The following is a 26,392-nucleotide window of genomic DNA, read 5'->3' on the forward strand; positions in this document are numbered from 1 at the left end:
ATCATCGTCATATTTCAACTGGTTTGGTTAGCCAATTTTACATCAACCACCCGCTACCAATCGGATAACCCAAATTCCGTTGCGCTGTTGGAGCAAAACATACGGCGCAAAAAAATCGTCTGGTGGTGCGCCGAGTCTAGCAGTCAGTGCCAGGAATAGACCCAGAGATTCGAATGCGTTGGAAATCCATTATCGTCAACATCGGCGGCGTATTCGTCCTCGTCACGTGTTTGTCATTAGCCGTAAAGATTAGCTGTTTTGACAGATTACACTACTGTTTTTGCTGAGGCGATGTAGTTCCGAGATTTAGTTGTTCTTTCGTAATACTGACACCCACTCTGATTGTAAATAAAGGTCTTATGATATGTACGACGTTCCTCGTAGAATTTTGAATTTCAACATGTTACCACAATGGTTGATAATAGGTCAAACATAATCAAATTTTTGAATAAGTTCACGTATGAAGTTAAAGTTCAGGGTAAAAAAAATAACAAAAAAGATCTAATCAAGGGGCTGCTATTGATCACAGACATACCTCATAATATTAAACTCTATGCTCTGTCCAAGTTGGAACATTACTCAATAGAAAAAAAAGAAAATGTTATAAATAATCACATTCCTATTTCACGCAATCGATTAGAGCTCAGAATATCAACAAGTCAGATATACAATCAAACACATTCACATCACATATCTTGATAGCGATTTGGCTGTTGTTTACTCTTTAGCGATTCAGCACTACAGCAATGAAAAAATCACACATTTAGTCACCGCTCAATTCTTTGAATGCAATGCTTCATCATTTCGCGAAATATGGCCATTGTAGATCCTTTGTGTCCATGTGACTTATCAGCACCGCGACCTACTGGCTACAAAGGTAATTGTGAACCCATTTCTGACCTCGCGATTGCAACTGTTGTCTTCCAATCAATGCACCAGCACCGTCACCGTATCGCGCCTTTGGTACACAACACATGTCTACAGAAAACGCGCAGTCAACTTACAGGAGGAAATGCCGTGAGCGACCGAGAGAGCGAGTCACGACCGGCGACACACAGTGGCGCGCCTTAATGCAAAAGTTGGTCAAACTCAAATCGTTTGAAAATCCACAAAGCATGCCAGAAGGATTTCAACTCTTATGAAGGATATAATTTGATTTAAATTTCACGAGTCAATCGATTTTTCAATAAGAAGGTCTTTGTGGTCTGATGGCAACCGCTTCTGATCAGTAAGCAGTTGTGATGCTCTATCACTTTAATTAATAGTCTAATTTGGTTTAATTCACTTTTTGTTATAATTCAGTTCGGTTTTGGTTAAGAAATTCACAAATAAGGTTCTATAGATTTAATATTATTTAGTTTTCCGCGACTTCTTCACGCAGCGTAGCAAAAACCCGCCATCCTCCACTGAGTATGGTTTCAGTACTCCCGATTCAATCTCGCTCTCCTCTTTTCCCGTTCATGCTCCCACCAGGGTTCAATCCATAGGGTTACAGCTCCCCCCTCCAGCAAACGCAGTGTTTAATGAAGTTTGCGGCTGCCACGGCTGTACAAACGGCTTCAGAAGGTTGATGTGAAACATGCCCCTCGCTTTTCCAGATTCCTTGTGGTGTAGCATAAACACATCGTCATGCACCACATCCTTTATCTCATATGGTCCCTCGTAAACATCCAGAAACTTTTTGATTATTGCGTCTGCTTCCGATGACATTGGATTTGCCTTCAGTAATACCAGATCTCCAGCGACAAATCGTTTTGTTTGCTTCTTCGCCCGCTCATTTCGTTTGTCCGCTTTCTTCTGCAGGATGATTCGGATCTGGTCGTAATTGACGGGTGACCGTTCCGAAGGAGGGAAACTAAACAGATTTTGCAGAGCATCCTTTGCCGGTTTTCCAAATTGTAATTCATAAGGGGTTGAGCTAGTGGATTCATGCTAGGCACAATTGATTCAACAACTGAACTGGTGTAGATTCTTTGCCCACAACCGATGATTGACTCGGCAATATGCTCGGCATAATCTAGATAACTCTCTCATGGTTCGCTCTACCGGGTTGGCTTGAGGGTGCCGCACCGATGTATACACTAAGTGAATGTTGCTACTTTTCAACATCCTTACCCAATATTTAGCGGTGAACTGCGTACCTTGATCGCATAGTATCGCCAGCGGTTTTCCAAGCTCTTGCATTCTTCTCTCCAGCTTTCCCCAAAGTACGTAGGCTGTTGGCTTTTTCACTGCGTCTAAAGTAACGTACTTTGTGAATACATCAATCATTACAAATACATAACGTACGCCGGCTGGTCCTGGTGGTAGTGGACCAAATAAGTCCACCGACAATAGTTCATTTGGCCCATCTGGAATTATGCTACGTCGGGTACCGTGTAGCCGAGAGTTCATGGGTTTTGTGCGTTGGCATATAAAGCAACCACGTACGTAAGCCTTAGCATCTGCTCTCATGCCTATCCAGTACACTACCTTATTCATTGCTTGGACCGTTTTTTGTAGCCCATAGTGACCGGATTGGTCATGATAGAAACGCAAAACTACTCCTATCATATTCCTTGGTATAACAATTTTCCAACTGGCCTTTGGATTATTTTTCACAAAAAGCACATCATCAACCACCGTAAACTCTCTTGTTCCTGAACGATGGACTCCATCCTTAGAGCTCAAGTATAGAGATAACAAGGCTTCATCCGTCTGCTGTTGTACTGGTAGTTGTCTCATCAGTTGACGAAACCCTTTTTCCTCTGCAGTAAGTCTGGCAAGAACGAACTGTCTTTCTGATGAACGCAACGACGTAGGCGTGCTTCCTTCAGGATAGCGTGATAACGCATCGGCGATTTCGTTATCTTTCCCCCGGCAATGCTGAATGTCAAAATTAAACTGCTGGAGGAAGAGGATCCATCTTGTTAGCCGGCCGTTGAGCAGTTGACATCGTTTCAGGAAGATAAGGGCTTTGTGGTCGGTGTAAACTGTAAACTGGGTCCCCAACAGGTATTGTCGCCATTTGTTCAGCGACCACACCACCGCCAACGCCTCCAGTTCAGTAGCAGTGTAGTTTCGTTCTGCTGCTTGCAATAGCCGACTAGCATACGATATAACCATTCTGTCATTCTGGTCGTCCCATTGGAATAACATGGCCCCTAGTCCTTGGTACGAACTATCCGTTTGGACGCAAAACTCCTTATCCAGGAGGGGATAACGAAGAGTAGTGTGGCGTAAAATTAACTGCTTCACTGCGCTAAATGCCTGTCGCTCTTCATCGGACCATCTCCACCCTGCATCAGCTCGGAGAAGGGCATAGAGTGGTTTTGCAACAGACGCATATTTAGGCGTAAATCTTGACACATAACTTGCTAGTCCCAGAAAGGATTTCATGGACTTCTGATCACAGGGTTCGGGAAACTGTTGAATGGCGGACACTTTATCCGGGTCGATGCTAACACCATCTTGTCCAACAATATGCCCCAGAAATTTGAGTTTTATTTTGCAGAATTCACTTTTCGATGCGCTGATAGTCAACCCAGCAACCCGAAGTTGAGTAAATAATTTTCGGAGATGTTCTAGGTGCTCGTTGAATGAACTAGATTTCACAAGAAGGTCATCCAAATATTTTTCGATAAACTCTAGAATCTCCGGTCCCAATATGACATCCATTGCACGGGAAAAACTGGCCACTGCTGTACATAATCCAAATGGAAGGACATTGAATACGTACGACCTTGTTTCAAACAGGAACCCAGTGAACTTCCGGTGGCTTGGTTTGATTGGTATTTGCCAGTACGAGCTGGTAAGATCTATTAAGGAGAAGATACGAGTGTCGTGAAATTTTTGCACTATCTGCTGCACATCTGAGGGTTTCTCGTTGTCCTTCTCCATAACGGCGTTCAGACGGCGGGCGTCCAAACACACTCGAACATCTCCCGACTTTTTCATAGTGACCACCAATGGATTAATATAGGCTGTTGATTCTCGAGAGATGATTCCCCACATTTCCATCTTATCGATTTGGTCACGGACTTTGTTGACGTAGCGGTAGGGGATTGGATATTGCTTTTGGTTGAACCCAACGTCATCCGTTACGCGGATTTCATGTTCATATTCCGTTGTAAGACCGGGCACATCGGAGAATATATCGGCAAATTCCTCCAACAGCAAATCAAGTTTTGCTTGCTCCTCGTCACTTCGTTTGAAATCTCCGTCCAGTGGAGATCTGTTGGTTGAATCTTTCGCTGGCGGTTCACAAACTTCTCCAACTTCAATACGGCATAATTGTGCAGATCGCTGAGGTTGACTCGAATCATCCGCACAGAACGGCAGCACAACTTCCCTGCCATTAAGAGTCAAACAGACTTCGCGGCGTTGAAAATCCATCTGAGCTTTCAAATAATGCAAGGTGTCCATGCCAAATATCAATGGGCTGCAAAGTTCCTCTACAACTGCTAGGCAAACATCGATGGTTTCGTTCTGAATATAAACAGGAACGAATACTTGATTTGAAATTGTCATTTTCTTTTTCCCATAGGCGCCCTGTATGGTGGTATTCTGAACAGGAAACTCCCCCAATGGAATCCCTCTGGACTTCAAATCGTGATACAGTGCTTTGTCGATGCAGCTAAGTTCGCTACCACTGTCTAGCAAGACTAGCTTCACTAAACTGTCGATACGGGCTTCAATCAAAGGTAATTTCTCGTGCTTAGGCTGACCACTCACTTCGTCTTCGGCTAACAGTTCATCCGAACCAACAAAGATATTCGCAACGGAATGAACTTCCGCCCCTCCCTCGTCTTCTACTTCGGCTACTGTAGCTCTTACGTTGCGATTCCATTGTCCATCATTGTTGTTATTCTGCTGACCTCTCCAAGGCCGGTTGCCGGCATTTGCACTGGCCATCGTACTGGACTGATTTACTTCGGCTCTTGTTCTAGACACGTTTCGATTGTAAGTGTTGTGGTGATGATCTTCAGTTTGTAGTAGGGTATAAGCCGATTGTATGTCAGAGCAATTACTCAGTCGTGCCCCGACACTACGAGGAAAGTGTTGCGTTAGATGCAAAACTAGCTCTAATTCTGTTGGAGCGGTATCCAGATGACGAGCTTTGGTGATCAGCGCCAAAAAATATTCGGCCATTCTGGATGGAGTTTTTATTGTATAGTTTCCATACATAATTTCTTCTCGAACTAGCCTCTGTGCACGCTGTCCCCAATACTGTTGGAGAAAATGAAAGCGAAACTGGTCGTAATTTACTAGCAGGTAACCAAAACCCCTGGCCCATGTTCTAGCTTCTCCTTCCAGGCAGGAAAGGGCGAATGGTAGTTTGCAATTCTGCTCCAACCTGACCGAATCTACATAACGATCGACATCTTGCAGGAATTCGACGGGATGACTTTGTTCTAAATCACCCTTGAAGAGTGGTTTTGGGACATCGAAGGTTCTAGAAGCCGTGAAACCAACGTTTTCAGCTCTGGTACTGTGAGGTACGGAGTTGAATGTCGGATTCGCACCCAAATTTTGACCGGTATGCTGACCGGCATGCTGACCGACGCACGGTGGTGCATTGTTTCTGTGGAGCATCGCTGGAGGTACTGTTGGCCATTGATTTCCGTTATTGGCGTTTGGCATCGTCGGTGGCGCGACATTACCAGGCCATACTCTGGGTTGATGGAAAATGCTCAAATCACTCCAATGTTCGAATCCATTCGAACGAGAAGCGGCTGCTGGCGGCGGTTCTGCCTGTGATGGTACCAAATTTTGTTGCATCTGTTGTAACTGGTACTGCTGAGCTTGCTGTGTTCGCTCCATTGAACTCAGCTTAAAGTTGAGCGCATCTAGGGCCCCCACTAGGTTAGACAGTGTCTGCCCAACGCTGCTCTACTGAAGATCTTCAGAGAGGGGGTGTTGATGTAATTCTGGAACCTCGCCCTCCGAGTTATCACCAAATCCCTGTTCATTCGGTGCTGATGGTGCTGGGGCAACTGGGGCAAGGATTCTCTGGTCGAGTCCTCCCTGGGTTGAATATGCTTGCTGTTGCACCGGACCTGGTTATTGAGGTGTTCTTCGGACCGGAGTAGATCCCACGATATTAGGGACTGGAACTCGAGGCACCAGTAACGGCATCCTTGGTTGGTCCATGACGGTAGATGAAAAAAACCGGCTTCCAACGAACACCAACGACTGCGAGTGCCAATTAGACGATTCTTCCTCGCTAGGGCAGCTGTCGCTCATCCGTCGGTGTGTGAGATGAGGGTCCTGGGGAATAATAAGACCAGGTAGGTCCAAACCACTTATGTATAGAAACAGGAACGCTACTCACCTATTCAAGGCTTTCGCATGCCATGATATTTTGATAATAATCTGGAACTGATCCGTGTAAAATATACAACCATCGGCATCTCGATATAACTAATTTTCTTCAGAGGTAATACATCTCTTTTGCGAACTATTAGAAGCGCACCCTCATGTTTCGTGTAGTATGTCGCCACTATTGTCTTTTCGAATTAAGGTTAATTTTCTTTGTCATATCATCTCATCTCATATACGGCATCGGGAGATAATATCAATCCCGGTTGAGCCCCCACGCTGTGATGCTCTATCACTTTAATTAATAGTCAAATTTGGTTTAATTCACTTTTTGTTATAATTCAGTTCGGTTTTGGTTAAGAAATTCACAAATAAGGTTCTATAGATTTAATATTATTTAGTTTTCCGCGACTTCTTCACGCAGCGTAGCAAAAACCCACCATCCTCCACTGAGTATGGTTTCAGTACTCCCGATTCAATCTCGCTCTCCTCTTTTCCCGTTCATGCTCCCACCAGGGTTCAATCCATAGGGTTACACAGTAGGTCATGGATCCAATCACAGGGCTCGTCTGTAGAAAGACTTATTTGTAAATGTATCTTGGTTTCGAATGTTCTAGCAGTCGTTAGAACCAGAAACGGATAGTATTCGGTTTTTCTATCTTATTTCCTCAATTCTAATAGTTATAATTTGGCGCCATAATGATAATTCTTGAAACTTGTAAGATTTATTTATGATTTCGGTGAGGAATTTCGTTACTGAATTTCATAAGTCATTTAAGCTTTACTCCCTTTCCGAAGTAAGTCGTCACTATAACTTTTACGTCATAAGATTCAATCCCATCAGGTCCTCGGCGTGAGAAGCGTGGGTTCTAACCACTACACCAGGTCCGTCGCCAACATAAAAGCTTTGAATTTAGTGGAAAATTAAGCGAATGCGATTCATACTATAGTCAACTCTTTTAAGGGGTGGTGGGGGTACGACGGTAAAGAAGATCAGCGATAGCTGTTTAATTTGCTGCGCAGAAACTTTTCAAAGTTTTCAAGACTTCAAAATTGTTGACTAACGTACTTGCTGTTTAGACCTAAATGATATTCCTTTCAAATTAACTACAGGTCTGATTTGATTATCCAGAGTATCGATTTTGTATCACTCCAGATAATCGAATCCTCTGGATAATTGAGTCCTCAAAAAAATACAAAATTTCAGATCTGCAATGGAAGAACTTAAAGTTGAGCTTATCTTTTTTTTTTTAATTCTTGATTAGTATCATTCCAAACACTACATTCATTTCTTATATCTAGGTGTTCTGTGTTAGACAACACTATCATCCTAATTTGGTTAAAAAAATTTAAGCTTTTTTAACATTTTGATTACAACATATTATATTTCATTTGCCGTAGCATTTCAGATTATTGAGTTTATCTTGTTATTCCATTTGTATGACATATTGTTTTCAGAAAGATATGGGACGAAAAGAAAAAATATTGATGTAGCTAATTATCATCCCAAGTACAGTTCAAACATTACATTTACTTTATCAGCTTCTTATTTCTGGCGTTACGTCCCAACTGGGACAAAGCCTGCTTCTCAGCTTAGTGTTCTGGTGAGCACTTCCACAGTTATTAACTGAGAGCTTTCTTTGCCAATTGACCATTTTTGCATGTGTATATCGTGTGGCAGGTACGAAGATACTCTATGCCCTGAGAAGTCGAGAAAATTTCCAACCCGAAAAGATCCTCGATCGGTGGGATTCGAACCCACGACTCTCATCTTGGTCTTGCTGAATATCTGCGCGTTTACCGCTATGGCTATCTGGGCCATATATCAGCTATGTTGACTTTATGTTACACATACAAAAAGTTTGACAGATGACGGAGGGGTGGAAAATGGCAATATTTTGAGTAACATAATTTTTATGGACTTTTCGTTGTATGAACACTTTTTGTTTGGCACTACCAAGAGAGGCGAGCGCGATTTTTTTTTTTGGTAATCAATATAGAGTGAAGAGTAGCAAAAGTTTAAAGGATTTTTAAGATTTCTAACTCAATTGAAAACAAAACCTATAAGTTTGTTTGCCATAATAAATGTTATAATTATAAAACCAATAAATGTCATGGTGGTTCGAATGCTTTTTAAATAAGAGACTCACTCCAAATATCATAAAAATCGATTAGGATTAGAAAAAAGTTATGGTTATTTGTTAATTTTCGTATAATGTAATTTTTGGTCAAACTTTCGTTGAAAAAGACTCACGAAAACATTTTCAAATTACCTCTTAAAACCCACATATTATCTTCTTATTTGGCGAAATTTGCTTGATAGTGCGAAAAATGTTACCAAAATTGTACATTTTCACTTAGTTTTGAGAAAACCTTATATTTTTGGGTAAATACAGGATAAATTTGGGAATTTTTTGATGAAAATTTATTGTGTATTTTTCTGTAAACGTAAATTTACGGATGGTTTAAAATATATCGATATTTTGTGTTTTAACCTGCGAACTTTTGCCCCACCGCGGTGCACCGGTGGGGGTCAATTGTTAAACTGTTATAACTAAAAATAGGTAAATATTTTGACACAAGTTTGTTCAGCAAGATTATAACCAAAATGTTAAAGTTTCACTGTATGGTATTTATTTTGTTTCAACTGCTATTGTTTTTCTGTAAACTTTGATTATACCACTAAGGTCGAACTTTTGCACCACCTTGCTCTAAGCGAAATCTGTTCTAATTATAAGCAACCATACGAAATAAGACAAAACCATGGTGTATGCCTAACCTTTCTTAAAAAAAAAAAAACATTTCATGAAATTACTGACACATTTTCTACATAGCCCTGAGTCCTCCTGTTTCTTACTACATACGTTGATACTTGTTTGACTTAGGTTGATACAAATTTTCTGCCTCCGACTCCTTCAAAATTTTCGGGCCTAATTTTGAAATTTAAGGGTGCAACCCAAAACACGGTGCTTCATTTACCGTTAATTTCAAACAAAAATGGCTATCTAAGCTTCAAACGCCTGATGGTTCATATACCTAATCTATACCACTGAGCAGATTTTCAAAAAAAAAACCCTAAGGCTATATTTCAATACCGAAAGCCGATTTGGAATGTTTTCAAGTTAAAAATCATTCAAGTTTACAAGAACTTACCATAAATAACTGATTATGCACTGGCTCAAGTGCTATGAGGAATTACGGAGCCAATTTAATTTTGAAATTACTTAAAAAATTTCATTATCCAACACATCATTCTGAACAGTTCGATGATCACAAGTTCTGGGGTCCGAAATTTGCAGCTATCCAGCAATACCATGCCAAGAAAAGTAGGTTCGAAACCCATAGATCGAGAATCTTTTTGTAATGGAAACATTCACGACCTTCCAAAGGATCTAAAATGAGATAAAAAATAGTCCATTGCATGATTACGTGATAACGAAATCGTTCACTTTCGCTCCTACGGTAAATTATAGAACAACGGCTCCAATGGCTTTCAAAACTTTGCAGATAGCGGCACCGTTTTCTAATACTCTAGGCGAGTGAAAGAAAAAGAATTTCGCCCTTAAATTATTTACTGAGTGAAGCGGAACTCATGAAAAGTAGAGAATACCTCCAAATGAAACGACCTGTTGGACCTTGCAAAGATATCTAGGTACACCGTAAAACTACAAATAAAAAAATTTAAAACTAACTGAGGTTATTCCATTTTACGGAAATTAGCATATTCGGAAAATGTTTGTAGCCCATTCCGTTTCACATGACTGAAGCATACCATTTTATATGGAAAAACGGCCAATGCGAACTGTCCAGTACTGTACATACAACATTACTAGCACGTAGGAAAGCATGAGAAACACTCACTCGATTATTGCGATCTCTTCGCTCACTTCCACACGCAATCAAGGTGAGGTTGCGGTTTCTCCTTCCAAGCTGAGTGTTTAAATTTCCAATGCGCTATCTACTTCTTTGCCTTCTTGGCATTCGTATTTGAATGCTGGTGAGCGCTCACTGACTGAAAATACACCCGGCGGAATGATTCAGTGAATGCGAAATCCGTACATTCAGTTGGATGCATTCAGTGATTGAATAGTGCACGCGTTCTTACGTGCAGGCTTGATAGAAACTCCTCTACGATGCAAAGAGGAGGAGATTTTTCCGTTTTTCTGAGGAGAAAAAAATTAAAATTTTCAACACAAATCCTCAAGCGATTCGAGTGAGAGTGCAAAATATACGAGCATTTTATTCTGGAACTCTTTCTCTCGTGTTGCGATGCTCACCTTTACTCACGCTTCAAAAGTTACTCTTGAATGTCCCACCCGAACAGGACAGTCCTTGAGGAGTTGTGATGGAACTCTTTTTTGGTGAAATTTTACACTGGTGTGCAGCATCTTCTTCGCTTAGAACTTTTTTCGCTCCCTCGCAAAGAGGCGAAGGCAATACGCTGCTTTAGAGTATGTCACAGAACTCTGATGATGTTGAGAGGAGTATTATCAAGCCTGCTTACGTGTATCCCAGTTAAGAGCAGATTGGTTCTCTCTCCTCTCCGGTTCGGTAGTAATAGCAGGTTAAAAGCCATTGCGTTTACAACAGTATGTCTCGAAATAACAGCAATTTGCGTTGCGTGATAACGGAGTATTTTGTAGATTGCATACTGAAAATTGTCATGTTAGTTACTTTACCACTCTTTTACTAATTGCTCATGAAAAACTATTTTGGATAAAATAGCTAGTCAATCGGAAATCAGAGATGAAAGATTGATTCCCATTGCCGGCCACGCCCATCTTCTCCGTTACGAGGAAAGTGAAGGATAATGATGATATGACATCTACTTGAAGAGATGCCAGCGATTCACCGACGCCCTCATAGATGCCAAGGAGTTGGATGATAGGAAGGGTAATGACCAAGGATTCACTATAAGCGAGTGATGCGACCGGATTGAAATTTGGTGTATGTGTAGTTTAGTATATTTTTGTAATTGGGTGTAAGTGTGAATGTAATGTTTCTATCATCGTTGGGAGTGACGCAGCTAAAAATGTTAATGTCACTCCATGCGCGTTCGTCATCACCTGGTATTTACACCTAGTATCCTAGCTAATGAGCTTTGGTTTAGGCGCCTTTACTCGCTTTCTGGAACGAGAAGAGAAGTTAACCCCACCCCATAACACACAGGACCAAAAAATAAAATGGAATGTAAATGGAACAAACTCACCGAATCCATTAAATTGTCTTAAGGTCCAGTAAAGAAGCCGGTTCTACTAAAAACTCATTTATTCTGTTGGGAAATTGAATCCACATCATCTGGACGGTTTCATATGTCAATAGAACAACGGCATGGATGCATAGATAACGCTTACCGTTGTTAAAACCGTCAAAACACACATCCAATATGAAGAGCAAAACTGGGCAGATCATTCTGGTTTGAAACATTCAACTCTACGTAGCACAATGCACTATGGTCCAGGAATCAGTTTTACGCGGAAAGATGCATTTTGAGCTTTAGAATGAAACATTAGACAAAAACGGTCTTCTACAAAGTTGTTTGTATTAGTAAGGACCTTTGTTTGGTGTTATTGAAAATTAGGGTGGACCACGTTTTCATAGAAATGGTGTAACTAACTTTCTTATTTGTAGAAATTTTATTATATATGCTCCAGCAAAGTTGTAGACCATTCAATTTCAAGCAACTTCGCCAAAAAAGTTTTTCTGTATCTCTTAAATTGACCGATTTAGAGCTATTTTCCTACGGTGACATAGGGTGCTCCGAACAAAATTGGTTTTCTGGCTCTAGAGTTTTCAATTCAAATTTCTCATCAAAGTAGTCTATGAAACACTTTTAGAGCTTTAAAAAATGCGTAATTTGGTGAGTGAAGGAACTCGCTATCTCCTTCCGTTTGGGAGTTATTGTTGTTTTTCTCTCAAAAACATGCCTACTTTGATTGTGAATATCTCTGATTTGGGCAAACATAAAAAATATCTTTTGACGGCATTCAAAAGACAAAATGAAATTGTATATTATATCAAAAAATTACAGATGTGTTAGTTTTATAACTCTAATAAAATGTCTTGAAAAACAAATATTTTTTATCACAAAAACTTTAATAACTTTTGAACTAAAATAGATATCGACAATCTTTTTACATAAAAATTTGCGTTTCATTAAGTTCCAAAAGTCGTTCATAGACGACTTTGACGAAAAACTAATATTATTGAAATTGAATGGTCTACTACTTTGCTGAAGCATGTATAATATAATTTCTACAAATAAGAAAGTTAGTTACACCATTTCTATGAAAACGTGGTCCACCCTAATTTTCAATAACACCAAACAAAGGACCTTACTAATACAAACAACTTTGTAGAAGACCGTTTTTGTCAAATGTTTCATTCCAAAGCTCAAAATGCATCTTTCCGCGTAAAACTGATTCCTGGACCACTGTGCAATGGTCATTATTGAATGCTGTTTTCACACTTTAAAAAACTTTTTCTATAACTATTGTCAGAAAGGTTTGAAGAGCACCATCAAATCACTCAGCTATAACTGATATACTTTCTTATTTTAGTTTAGCACAAACGAGAAAAAAACTACCCGGATGGCGTAGCACTGGCTGAACCATTAGTGGAATTATTAATTATTTAGAATGCAGAACGCCACAAGTCTAAAAATATAATCTTTCAAAAAAATAAACACTTTCATCACTTTAACAACATGTTTCCACAGAACATTTGCACGTGGCATAGCGCCATCCGCCGAATCTAATTCTTAACCAGCCAAATTGAAAAAAAACCTCGGAACGAAATAAACGTGACACAAAATTCAAAACGCAGCCATCCGCGCGCACCGCTTGCTGCGATCTCGTCTCGAAAGAACAGCAATTTATCAGAAAAAGAATCGGGTTTATTTATTCATTTTTTTTTTTCAGAGTTTGATGATATTTCATCAATCATTGAAAATATAGTCGAGCTCTCAGCTGAAAACACAGTAATGGCGGATGTATAGAACTCCTTTTTTTCAGTGGTTCTATACAAAAATTGCGACATAAAGTCTGTTGCACTTAGAATTTGATCGCACAAAATGAGCCATTTCTCCTAGATAAAACAACGCACAAAAAATCTTAGCACATTTTTTGTAGCATTTTTATTCAGGTTTTAGGCATAATCATAAAAATAAATATTTTTCAGCTATTCAATTGAGCTTTCTAACTATCCACTGAATTTCACTCATAAATTCTTGCACAATTCCATGGTTTACTTTATCTGTATTTTTTCAACAATGTTTCATATTTAACGGTGTTGCCATTTTCTTACTTATTTCTTAAATATTGATTGCTCAAAATTTTTCGATCAGTTAGATATTTGGACTGTTTGGTGAACTGATACTTTTACTAATACGATGTCGTACTAATACCACTCTATGACATCACGACTGTAATGGAAGCTTGTAAATTCGGTTCAGAACACCAAGAGACGTTTGAGCGGAAACACTATTTTCAAGACACAGTCAACTTGTCCATTTTGTTGCTCCAGTGAAAAAATTCAGTTATGTTTTTCTTCCATAGCCTCAGATAGCTTTCATAGCCTTATCATCAACTTGCAAGTGAATTTTTCTAAAAAAAAAGCGATGTGCAACAATTCTTCTGAATCAAAATCCTGTTAAAATTTTCTCGCTACGACAACTAGAGGCGCCACAGTTATTAAAAAGAAGCGACCAAATACTTAGAAGAACAAGCTTTAGAGAGAGATGATTGAAAATAAACTTTTCGGGACGAGAATGGTATGTGTTAACTCAAACCAAAAGCTTGATTTTACATTTTAAATTGTTGCAACAGCAAAACTTGGAAAAATTTTCTCTATGTGATGATTCAGAAACGATTCAGCTATTGGTAAAAACTTCAAACATAATGGAAAATTAGGATAGACAACTCTTCATTCTCTTGGAATGACAACTATGGAGCGTCATCATTTAAAAACAGGACAACCAAGAGCTGATGACAACCACACTATTTGTCAGCTCAAGATTCGTTTAAATAGAAAAAAGTCAAACGGCGGCAAATTTTGAACAAGGCAGGTTTCTTATGAGACAGGAGTTCTAGCAATTTTCAACACGCATGATAATTTGTGACGCATTTCACGTCTAGTATTAGTTTTAAATAAAATATATGCGCTATAAATCCAATAAATATCAGTAAGAATTATTACAAGCTGCTAACGATAAACATCTATTTTGTTTTAATTTCATATGAAAATTTGTATGGTCTAATTTAGTCCAAAATATTTTTACACCCGGGGTAAGTGGAATTTAACAAACCAAGCATCGCCAAACCTTTTCCGACACGTTTCATACATTTTCCGAGTGGCTAGCACTAAAACATTAAAACAAATTATGTTCACCAAAAAAAGATTAAGCATAAGCATAGATGACCGTACAATTCGTAGTTGCTACTCCGTGATTGACTAGAACAATCGAAGTTGCACAGGGAATTAATGAATGGGGCTTGGGATTAGCTTACCATTCTTCAATGTGCACAAATCGAGAGCTCAAATATTAAAAGTCAATAACGGCGCTGGCCACGTCCTTACGGTCATCTGGGAAGGGAAGGAATGTTAGTTCGACAACCGTTGTTACTAGAGACCGAGATCACCTCTGCATCCCCACAGTTGTCATGGAAAAGATATTGGGTTAGTGGGATAAGGTAGATATCTGGGAGTCACCAATGTTTGGTGATGCGATCCATGATATAATCACGCCTAACCGGATTCGCGAAATAATTCAATAATCGCATTGTACGCCGAAAAAGTGTTTGTCGCTCGCCCACGCAGGACCAAGCGACATGATAAATAGATCAAACTCTACTAATGGACCGCGCACTTTTTCACTACTTTACTACCGACGCGCGACATGTTTGATCCTGTCCTCATCGCCCGCCCCCGCAGAAGCAAGCGTCAAGGTCGAAGGATCAAGCAATACTCGAATGATGTTCACCAAAAAACATTGATCTCAAACTACGCAATTGTTTCAGAGAGATAAAAAAAATCCAGTTTTCTATATACAACTTTAAGACATAGATGAAATTTGAAATGTACATCAGGACGATTGATTTTCTATTTTATTGAGCTTTTTTTTGTTTTTTCTATCAAATTTAGTAGTTGCGGAAAACAATTCCATCCCATTAAGAGGGTTTCTGCCATGCATAATAAAATTAGAAGAACATATTTACAATTTCGTCAATTATCTAAAAGCAACGTGCTACCTTTTAAATAATAACTGAACAAAATAATAATTAAGTAAAGAAGTAATAGTGACGACTTCTTTCGGAAGGAAAGTGAAGCCGTTAGTCCCGAGATGAATTTGCCTACAGCTAATCAGCTCGTTAATAAAGATGGAAACCACCTAACAATAAGGTCTTGTCTTTCAAATGAGACCAAAGATGGAGATTTAGTACAGAAACAGTGGTTTTGAAGGAACAACGTCCGAAAAATTTGAAAAGTGAACAGGGTGAATAGCTGACTTCTATACAATTCACATGGTGTGGGAAATATAAATTCTCACCAATCGATCTAAAACTTTGATGAATTACTATTAAACACCATACAAAATAGAAAAAAATATCAAATGAAAGTATTTGCAATCTTTATATATTTGACTATTGGCCAACTTTGCGCCACTGTGCGACGGCAGAGCGTTTGACGGAATCACACATTCGCTCACTCGTCAGGTTTAGTTAGTCGCACAAGTCAGTCAGTCAGATGTGGGGACACGACAACAGAACGCGGCGATTTGTATCCACAGAAGAAACCCGCAACGCAGGCGCCGCGTCGCCAAACGCCATTATTTCAAGTTTTCAAGAGAATCGCCGCGCGTGTCTTGCGAAAAATATTTATAACCGTGCGTTCATCTTCATTTCGGGCAATGATCCTGCGGCATAGAACTTCATGTTCTACATATTAGCGAAATGGTTCGGACTGTATTCTAGTGACGTCCGGGTTCGGGACTTAATCGCGCAGAAAGTGATATAAAATTTTCGTTGTTTGTGTTGTGTTTTCACAGTTGGCGTTTAGTGCATATCTTCACGGCTTCGTCGCAAGCATAGAAATGTTGTCTGTGAATATAAATAAACTAACGGGGGGAAACGTGTAGTGTTGGTTGATTTTTACGTGATTTACCGAGCTGTGTTCGTGATTTGTTTGTTCTGATATTTTTCGCCGTTTAAACAACATCGTCGACGCAAGCAAATAAATTAATTAGATCACTGCGCAACAAGCAGTCTTTGGGGTTCTGGACCGATGGAAGCCGACGAAGATCCGCATCATCACCTGCAGTGGGCCGGGGCTACCCGTTGTGCGGAGTTCAACCGGTTGAGCACAATTAGGGAGCGCAGCCAAAGCGACAGCAGCGAAGGTTCGGAGTTCTTCTCCGATCTACCGTTGCCACCGGTCCCCCTCGAAAGAAAAACCAGCACCGATGGCGATCATCCACCCAGAACTCCATCCCAAGAATTCCTCTACTCTAGAATGGAGGAATTCGATGATGAACCCGCGGCAGCATCCCGGGAAGATATACGTCCCATCGATAGCAACAGCAGCCCCAGCGAAGGCTCAACCAACACATTGCACAAGAACTCTTGGAGTACGGCCAGCGGTTCGGTGGACGAGGGGATTCTCTACTTGGATGGGGACGACGAGGAACGATCGTCTTACTACAGAGACAAGTCACCGATACTGCGATCGGTGTCTGCGTCACCGGAGCGTTTGTTGCGCCGGCGAAGACGGAGGAAATGCCGCAGACGGAGAGCAGGTGAATTTTGTACGACGTCGTCAGCGACCTAGATCAAGTCGTTGAAGCATGGCAGCGCTTTGCATGCAATGCAACGAGCGGCAAACGTCGCCGATTGGTTTGATAGGATGGGATTGGTCTTTGACAGGTCATTTGCATTTGAGAACGGGTTTTACATTTGTGATTCATTTCGCTTGCAGTGATTTACAAGGGGATGAAAAAACGGGTAATGGTGTTGAGGGTGTGGTTTTTTATTAGGACACATGATATACGCTTGGAAAATCGAAATCAGTATCGCACAATATATTTATTATAATGAATGTCAGCAGAACTTGTATAGGATTCACCACAACGATTAATAACGACAACAACAAAAGTCGTAAAGAGTCCAACATAGAACCACGTCAAGTTGTGTAAACTGAATGATCATATATCAATCCAGAATAGCATAAAAAACTCGCAGTATCTTAGCAAAAAAATTGCCACCCATTGCTTAGTATCTGCTGGTGATGGATCTCGAAGAATGCCAAAGCAAGAGTCATTTTATATGAAGCTTGCATTCATATTAGCAATAATCACATCACCGTCATGTACCACTTAATAGTGCAGTGATAATTTGACCGATTCCAATTCCAGAGGTCCCGTGTTCGACGCCAGGTGGAAACTTTTTTTTTATTTTCATCCAAATTTGTGGCATCGTTTTTCTGATCGCAAAAAGTCTGCAAAGGTCGTGCCTACAGTTTTCAATATAGTTTAAAACTTATATTCAGCTTGATAACTATTTAATTTTTTTTCAGAATCTTGAACCAGTATACTTAATTTCATGAATAATTCGAAGTCTTTGTTTCAAAATGTTCTGGGTGTTTTCTAATCATATTTCAAGTACTGGTGTTTTAATAATGTGAGCAATTCTCGCTGAAACCAGGCCGCCATCGGCACCCATCGATAGAATTCCAATTTTATGTCACTGATCGCTATTTTTCGATATAACTTTCGGTTTTCTCAAATTGGTAGACACCTCGTACGTCAGCTAACTAATCAGTTAGCGAAAAAGCCAAAATTAAATCTTGGGTATTTCTTCACTTGATATGTCTCATATTTCCCTTGCAACACAAAACAAACTTAGTGGCATCGTATAGAGAAAGGATATAGCTTTCATTTGAAGTTAAAACAAATTTGGCGGCCATTTTTAATTTGGTCGCCATTCTGAATTTTGTTAGAAAAATCCATTTTTCATCATTTGCGCACCGCTCGTTTTGAATTCTGAGATCACAGAAAGCTGAGGAAAAATTTCGTAAAATAGGCTACAAAAACAAGATGAGCAATGGTATTCACCCTATGAAATGAACGATTTTCTAAATCATGTTCCACGATTTTGTCATATATTGCGAGTGCAATCAATGCAAACATTATTTTGTGTATAACAAAGAAACAAGTTTTCAATCGTTGGTGTTTTATTCGATTCAGATGAAAAATAGGAGTATTATTTCGAGTGAAAAAATATGGCGGCCATCTTTGATTTTAACGCTATCTTGGTTTTAAATAGTAGAATGAGTTTTCATCTTGTTAGCACTCGAAGGAGTTCGAAGATCACCGGAAAATGTTTAGTTTACTATAATTATATGAGTAGCCATGTTGATTTACCATCAAGAGATTACTGATTACGTTTGTACATGTTTGTTTGAGTTTGCTTAGAGATAAATCCTATTTTTGTAGCTCCGAAAGATCTCTAGTAATGTCCCTAAAAAAATGTTGGGTAACTGTAAACAATAGTTGCTTTTGAACTTGTTAGAGTGTATTTGATTGAGTTTGTTTGGCTGTAAACCTTGTTCATTTATGACAGAAGCATTGCAAGTTACGCGTGCAGATCAGAAGGTCAAAGGCAAGGTATTTATAAGGGAGGTAATGCAATCTGTCATTTAGAGTATTCCGTCATATTGGAAAAATTTTTGACAGCTGGCAAGTTTGTGTTGCTCCATCAGGTTAGCAAGCCTTGAGATCCTAGTTACTTTTTTCCCTCAATTTCCATTTTGTTTGGCGAAATTTCAATCAACAATCAAGACTACTTCAAACATTCAATTCGTTTTGAACATATCCTTAGAACCAGTGGCGATTTGATTAGAATGAAGAATCTAAATGACTTTGGACCAGTTGACCCGTAAAATCAAAAGAGATAATTCATTACGATGACAACTTTCAACACAATTTATAAATATCACTGGAATTTCACGGGAATATCAAAACTTTCCATAATGGCAAATGCTTGGTTTGCTCCAATTCCCATCTTCAAAACGCACGTTGCACGGTGTGCTGGAACACACATATTGCATGAACCTCCGATCTTTTTTCACTAAAAGTTAGCCTTGATAGTCAAAAAAAGCTTGCGGAATATTAAAAAATCTTTCATTCATTCATAAATAGCCATACAATTATATAGGGCAATGTATTGTATCGATTTTGTATGGTATTTTCACTCTAGCTGGTCTTGGTATTCACATTTGTTTAGATTGAAAGATGGAGGAAGATTTTACGCAAACCTGTACATCCAAAACTAGAATGCATACAAATATTGTAAAATATCGTCACATATACAAGGTTTATACAGAAAATGTAAGATGTGAAAATAAAAAAATATCTATGATAGTCTTATATTTCTTGTATGAGTAACAGGGTGCGTTTGCTAAAACTTCACATCATTAACGTATCCTTAGTTACATTCACATACTTAAAACTAAATACATTCCATAAAACGGGGTAACTTAGATAGTGTTTTGAGAGAAAATCTAAATATTTTATTTTTTATTTATAAAACAAGCACTGGTATGTGAGTTATCGATTGTACATGAAAGATTGCATAACGGTTCGATGAGTAGATAAGCACATGCAAATCCACAACAAACTATTGCTTGACATCATCACAGTTTGAATTGGATTGGAGAATTTAATAGAGACACTGGATTAGATTTTATAAATTAAAATACAAAATGTATTGGACAAAAAACACTTTTAAAAGTGTTTTCAGTCAAAATAAACATGACAAACACCATTATAAGTTGATAATAATGGGTATAAAATTATTTCTCCTAATAGATATCTGTCGAGAATCATGTTTCGACATTGAGTTCACCATAAATCAATCTTTTTTGGAACATGAATAAGTATAAATCGAATGAAATGAATTTGTGACTTTGATTACAAAAATGATTCCGAATTGTAAAACTATTTTTCGTTATGAGGTTTGATACTGGATTCATGTTCTACTATAGCTACCCGAGCAAAGTCGAATAACAACCGCATAACATAGTGAAAACAAGATGTACATCATGATTTCATTTTGTTATTTTTTGTTATCAATACGAAGACTCTTGTTATCAACGGATTTTGAACTGTCCGATCGAGGATACCACCGACGGGTGAATGACGTCAAATGTTTGTTATCATAATTCGATATTTCTAACTAATTGATAACATAATGAGTTATCGATGAGGGAAATTGGATGGATAACAAAAGTTGTTATCAATGTGTTTAAAATGATAACGTAATGAGATATTTATATGATATCTTTAGTATAAACTTTTGTTATCACGTTTGTTATGTTGCCTGCTTATTCAACCAAAATGAAAACAAACTATGTTATCAAATGCTAGTTATCGGATAACACAACCTGTTATCATTTTGTTACCCAACTTTGCTCGGGTAGGCCATCAACAATAAAACCGAAACATATTGTTTGTGAGCGTTTGAAAGTGCTAATATCTCATCATTTTTTAATATTCGAATATAAAGCCTCAAATACTCTCGATTGGTACGAAAACAGCTCAGAGATGAAGTGTCACACTGATACTCCTTACTTTCGCATTCGTTTGAATAACATAATTTTTGTTATTTCTTTTAGTACGTCGCGGAACCCGCACTATCACAGTTACCCGCATTATCAAAGATACCTCGTTTTACGATACTAAAATGTATGTGTCCATGTTGGATATTGAAATTGTTGTGTCTATTGCCCTCCATAAGTGCAAAGTCGTGAATAAAAGTGCGGGATTACGTCGGATCGATTTGTTATCTTCGCCACATTTATTATTCATCTTATGACAAATAATTGGAGTGATGACGTAATGTCGATCCGAAGTAATCCAGCCCTTTTATTCAAAACCAGGCACATCAAACCCCAAATATAATGTGCGTATTGCATATGAGTAGATTAGTGACTGCACAAAACTTGTATCACGATGAGTTTGAGACCACATTAAGGCTATATAAGCCATTTACTGTTAATCATGTTATAGCGAACCCTCTTTCAAGACTTTTGCGCGTATAAGCACATGAATACAGCCTATACTGCCGTGTGTATCCATTTCTAGGAATTCCTAATCTGATAAGAAAACTATGCCGCATACGTAAAATATTACTGATTTGATTCAGAAAGCAGAATACAAAGCGTTCGTATGAGCTTTTCTGAAGTGAAATTTCCATTATATAAAATACGGCATACCACCATGGGCTGGTCTCATTGTGTGAGTGTATGTAGGAAATGATGCCTAATTTAAAACATCTAAGAATTCATTCATGTTAAAGATATGTCAAATTGGTCTTTAAGCCGTTAAAAGTCATCATATTAGTGTAAATCTAATAATCTCCTATGAACCCATGTATGGGGAAGGGCCAAAAATACAAAAATCTACTTAATTCAAATTTTTGCCGATGAAAGATTTTTTAATATGCCGCAAGCTTATTTTGACTACTAAGGGTAACTTTTAGTGGAAAAAGATCGGAGGTTCATGCAAGTTCGATAATATGTGTGTTTCAGCACACCGTGCGTTGTGAAGAAGCCTCTGAAATTGATGAATTTATTTAGTTTTCGGTAGTACATAATATCCTCCGTAATTGAAACTGCCCTTTTCGAGCCGAACTATTCTTGAGCTGCGCTACGCAATCGCCTCACATTAGGAATTTGTTTTACTTCTAATTAATTTTTCGCGTGGTGGAATAACAGCATCCTGGAACAGAACAATTGAATTAATACTTAGACCTCATCTAAGGAATAAATTTACTTATAAATTATCGCCAGCTGTCATTTTCCTCCCCTCGCTGTTTACCACTCCCCGTATCCACTGGCTGCTTAGATTGCTGTACCTGTACCGTGTTCAATGATTATCGGAAAATACTAAAGTTGAGTTGTCATAATTGTTTGAGCCCACATGACCCCAGCAAACATTGATAAAAAATGATAATAAATCTTGTTATCTAGTTATTATCATTTGATAACTGATTTTGGTATTACCTTGGCTTGGTTGGTTGGTTTGACTTTATTAACGAGATTTTTAGCCCTGGGCTAGTTCATCTCGGGACCAACGGCTTAACTTCCCTTCCGAAGGAAGTCGTCACTATAACTTTTTACGTGACTATGTCGGGGATGGGATTCGATCCCAGGTCCTCGGCGTGAGAGGCGAGTGTTCTAACCACTACACCAGGTCCGTCCCAACACCCTTGGCTTAATTGACATAACAAAACTGACCAAACGACCACTGGTTTCATATTTTGATATGAAGACCTAAGCTCAATGGAGGACTCAAGCCTAGAAAGCCGTTAGACTCCAAACTTTATGTTTGTTTGAATCTCCTTACTGCTGTTCTTCGCATATCTATCCCGCGGTCCATAAAGTTTACATAGAACATGGGACAACTAAGTGTAGAAGTGCAGCTTAGGTATAAACATTCTTCATAAACCTTCGAATGATCTTTGGTTACATCTGTAGAAGATCCAGAAGATTCTGGATAACCGTAAACAATCATTGATTTTAAAACTTGATGGGACATATTTTATTGAGATTGTTTGGCAGTGAACCTGATTCATTAACGTCAGAAAGCTAACAAATTAGGCTTGTAGATCTTAAGGCCTTTACTCAAGGGAGTTCAAAGATTACCGAAAAATAGTAAGCTTGGTCACATAAGTATAAACCTTTTTCGTCAAGAGATTACAGGTAACGTTGATCTGTAGACCCAGGCTCAACGGAATTCTTTGATAACTTATTTTTGTTACTGTTGTTCTTTGATAACGCTAGAAAGCCGTTGCACTCCATATTTGATAAACATTTGATGTTTGAATCTGCTTAGGTATGAACCTTATTCATAAACCTTCGGAAAGCCTTCATTCTAAGACGTTTGTGGATAAACGTTGACATCCGTTGATTTCTCATCTCGATATATTTGGTTTAGCCTGTTTGGGTGTAAACGTTATTCTTTAACGTCAAAAGAAGAATCAAAATGCTGAAATTTATTTTCTTCTTTTGGCGCTTTGTTTTTTAATGTATGTCTCTGAATCCGTTGGGAAAGTTCTTCTGGATCAAAATAAGTTGAATTAGTAGACTTTGAACTTTCGTAGACTACTTTATACCGGCGCTCAAAAAAATCTATTTCAGCGACCAAATTCATCCACAGTCAAAGATACCCGCGAAATAAGCACTTAAGAAATCCATCCAAATTTACCAATATCCATTCGGTCACGACCACCGCTAACAGTGTACACTGAAAATATATTTTGTTTTATGTTACGAAACAGTTTGTTTGAACTACGTAACCACGATTTTGCTGACGGTTTGATGACTTCAAGTGAATAACAGAGTTTGTAGTGGAAGTTTTGAAGAGAGCACCAACAAATAGTTTGATCGAATAGAACTAAACCAAAAAAATATAATAATAAATATTTGAGCTGTTTAGTGGAATACCAATAAGGCAATGAAAAACCAAATTTAGTACTATACCTACTCTAGTGGAAATAAATGGTATAAATTCAGGGTTTCATTTACTTAAGAAAATTATGCTCGTTCTATACATCAGGTGAAGTAAGACGAGGTGACAGAGGTGACAAATACGGCTTGCTTCTTTTTGGCATCAGCTCTTCTCGACTAGCTGGACAAGTATTAAAAAGCGTATTAGCGATAAAATGCTACTCTCAAGAATAATCGGACTAAACGTAGAACTTTGTTTCCATGCTATTTAAATTCAATCAAAGGTCGTTTGGACCGAATGTCATATGCTTTCTATTGCAATAAAAATGGTTCAACTAAATGTCTATTCGACGTTATGTCGGTTCGACCAAACGTACTTTCGACCAAACGTCATTTGACTAAATGTCATTCGATCAAACGTTTTTTGACCAAGTGTCATAGATCCGCACAAAATGCTTAAGTTTTCTGCTGATTGAGAAGGTTTTCTGATTTTATCTAGCTTGCACTATAAATTTATCCATAAAAATATTTCATTGCTTTTTCAAACATTCCACTAAAGTTTTCCCGAGATGTCTAACTTTGTCTTCTCCCAGTTAGTACATCCATTTTTTTTTTTGAAATCTACAAAAACTTCTACAGGAACGCAGCTAGGGTTGTCATATCTATGCTGGTTGTCTTAAACTAGCCGACGGTGTTTTGAAAAAAACCTGTACATCATATACACGAAGGTCAATTTGGACAAAACTGTTTGAAATAACAATATCGTTCTGGTGGGCTTCGATGCCACGACTCCCAATACGCTAGACTGAGCGCGTTAACCAACTACGCCACAGAACGGGTAACGGTTCTGCATCACAGTCGGCGAAACTGAAACCAAAGTCCGTCACGACCACATATTCTCCTTCATAATTCTACATCTCCTTCGGCTCTCTTAGATGCCCAATTCGACTCTCTTAAGCGTGCCTATGAACAACAGCGAGAGATTTTATTTTTAGCGTCTCACTGTTGCCTTGTTTGTACCACACTACTCATAAGCCAACTTAGCCTAATGAGATGGTTATTATGGATCCAGCTTTCGACGTGGTCGTATCTTGTCAAATCGACCCCTTTCGCGATAGAGATAACGCGCCCAGCCTAGCGTATTGGGACTCGTGGGATCGAAGCCCCACCAGAACGATTCTGTTATTTTTCACAAATTGACATCCGCTTTTGTCTAAATTGACTTTTGTGTCTACGACCTTCAGGTTTTTTCTATATGAATCTTTCAGAGATTTTGCTAGTAATCCCTGTGTGTGAATAGTTTGTCTAGATTTTCATTTTCATTTCTTGAGAATTATTTCTTAGAATTTCACAATTTTGTTTTATTCTGTTCCGACAATTGGAACACTTTTCTTATCGGTTGTATAAAACGTCAAACCGCTTCTTGAGCACTTCCAACGAAATGCCATTGTCATTTATTACCGAGGAAATTGAGTGTTTGCGGATGTCTCCAAGAGGTTATCACTGATTTTGTGGGATCGTGTAACTGATACAATTTTCAGACAACACAATTATGGCCGGTGTAGATTCTCTTACGACTACATAGCGTTGATAATTTCAATATGCCTAAGTAGACATCGGTTAATTATCTGGGAACAAGCGTATCAAATAGTAACTAATATAGAATAAGTTCAAATACTTTATAAAATATAGATAAAGCCTTTCAATGGTGTGTGATAACTGCCATATGCTTCAGAATTCACAGAACTTAAGATCCAGGTTGACACATTTTGTGAATGCACTTCAAGAAGCGATAGTTTGTGATACATTCGAGCAAACGTTACAATGAAACTATTCCCTCCCTGAACTTGTGCAATCAAGCGTTAGTATCGAATGTATCGGATTCAACTTATCCCTTCAACGAATGGCTATCTACCGTTGTCGCCGGCTCGGAAGCTACAAGTGCTTGTGTTGAACCAAGCGGAAACGTTGTGACAATAATTATACACTGCTACTAACTGCGTGTTTATGTGAAGCCATGTGAGACTCTCACGTGCAAAAGGCGGGGATAATTGGAACGGATACTGTTGTAAGCGAACCGTAAATTACAAAAGGATATTTTAGGATGCGCAAATAGGAATTTCTCTTGGAAACCCGGGCAGCGTAAAATGCTCATTCGGTGCCCTGTTGCGTATTGTGCTGGTGCCCTAATTGGCTGGAAGTTGGTGAAATTTAGTGTTGCTTCGGAAAATTAGCACACCTCGAACCCAATTCCGGACCAAGGGCATAGATTTATCATTCGATTTGCATGAGCTGTGGAATTGATAACACATATATACGCCCAAATTAATGTACTGTTTGTTGCATCAGCTGAAGCATATATTTATTTGTGAAATATTTACAATATTTGCCAGATATTATATTCTTTTATAACAGGAAAGCGTGGTAGTTTTCATAAAATGTGGACGGATAGAATCTGGATGAAGACTGAATACTATAATATCGTGAATGAAGACCTTACAAATTCATCCCGAAACATTGTCTGAATCTTCCAGATTTCACTAAATTTCACTGGATAGTTGCCAACGCTAAGCAGTTAGAGAAAAAGCAA

At 38.7% G+C, this 26,392-nt stretch overlaps 1 protein-coding gene across 12 annotated transcripts in view; it reads left to right on the plus strand.

Moving 5' to 3' along the window:
* LOC5566064 (liprin-beta-2) overlaps positions 1 to 26,392 on the plus strand; it is a 398,826-nt gene that overhangs the window by 321,723 nt on the left and 50,711 nt on the right. The window contains exon 1 of one of the 12 annotated variants that reach the window (XM_021855569.1): positions 16,014 to 17,092. The exons of the other annotated variants lie outside the window; for them this stretch is intronic. Within the exon in view, the coding sequence (XP_021711261.1) occupies positions 16,582 to 17,092 (511 nt within the window). The 5' untranslated portion in view covers positions 16,014 to 16,581. Of the gene's footprint in view, positions 1 to 16,013; positions 17,093 to 26,392 lie in introns of those variants that run through there. 12 annotated transcript variants of the gene reach the window in all.

The sequence above is a fragment of the Aedes aegypti genome, chromosome 3 (assembly GCF_002204515.2).
Source record: "Aedes aegypti strain LVP_AGWG chromosome 3, AaegL5.0 Primary Assembly, whole genome shotgun sequence".
Taxonomy (NCBI): Eukaryota; Metazoa; Arthropoda; class Insecta; order Diptera; family Culicidae; genus Aedes; species Aedes aegypti.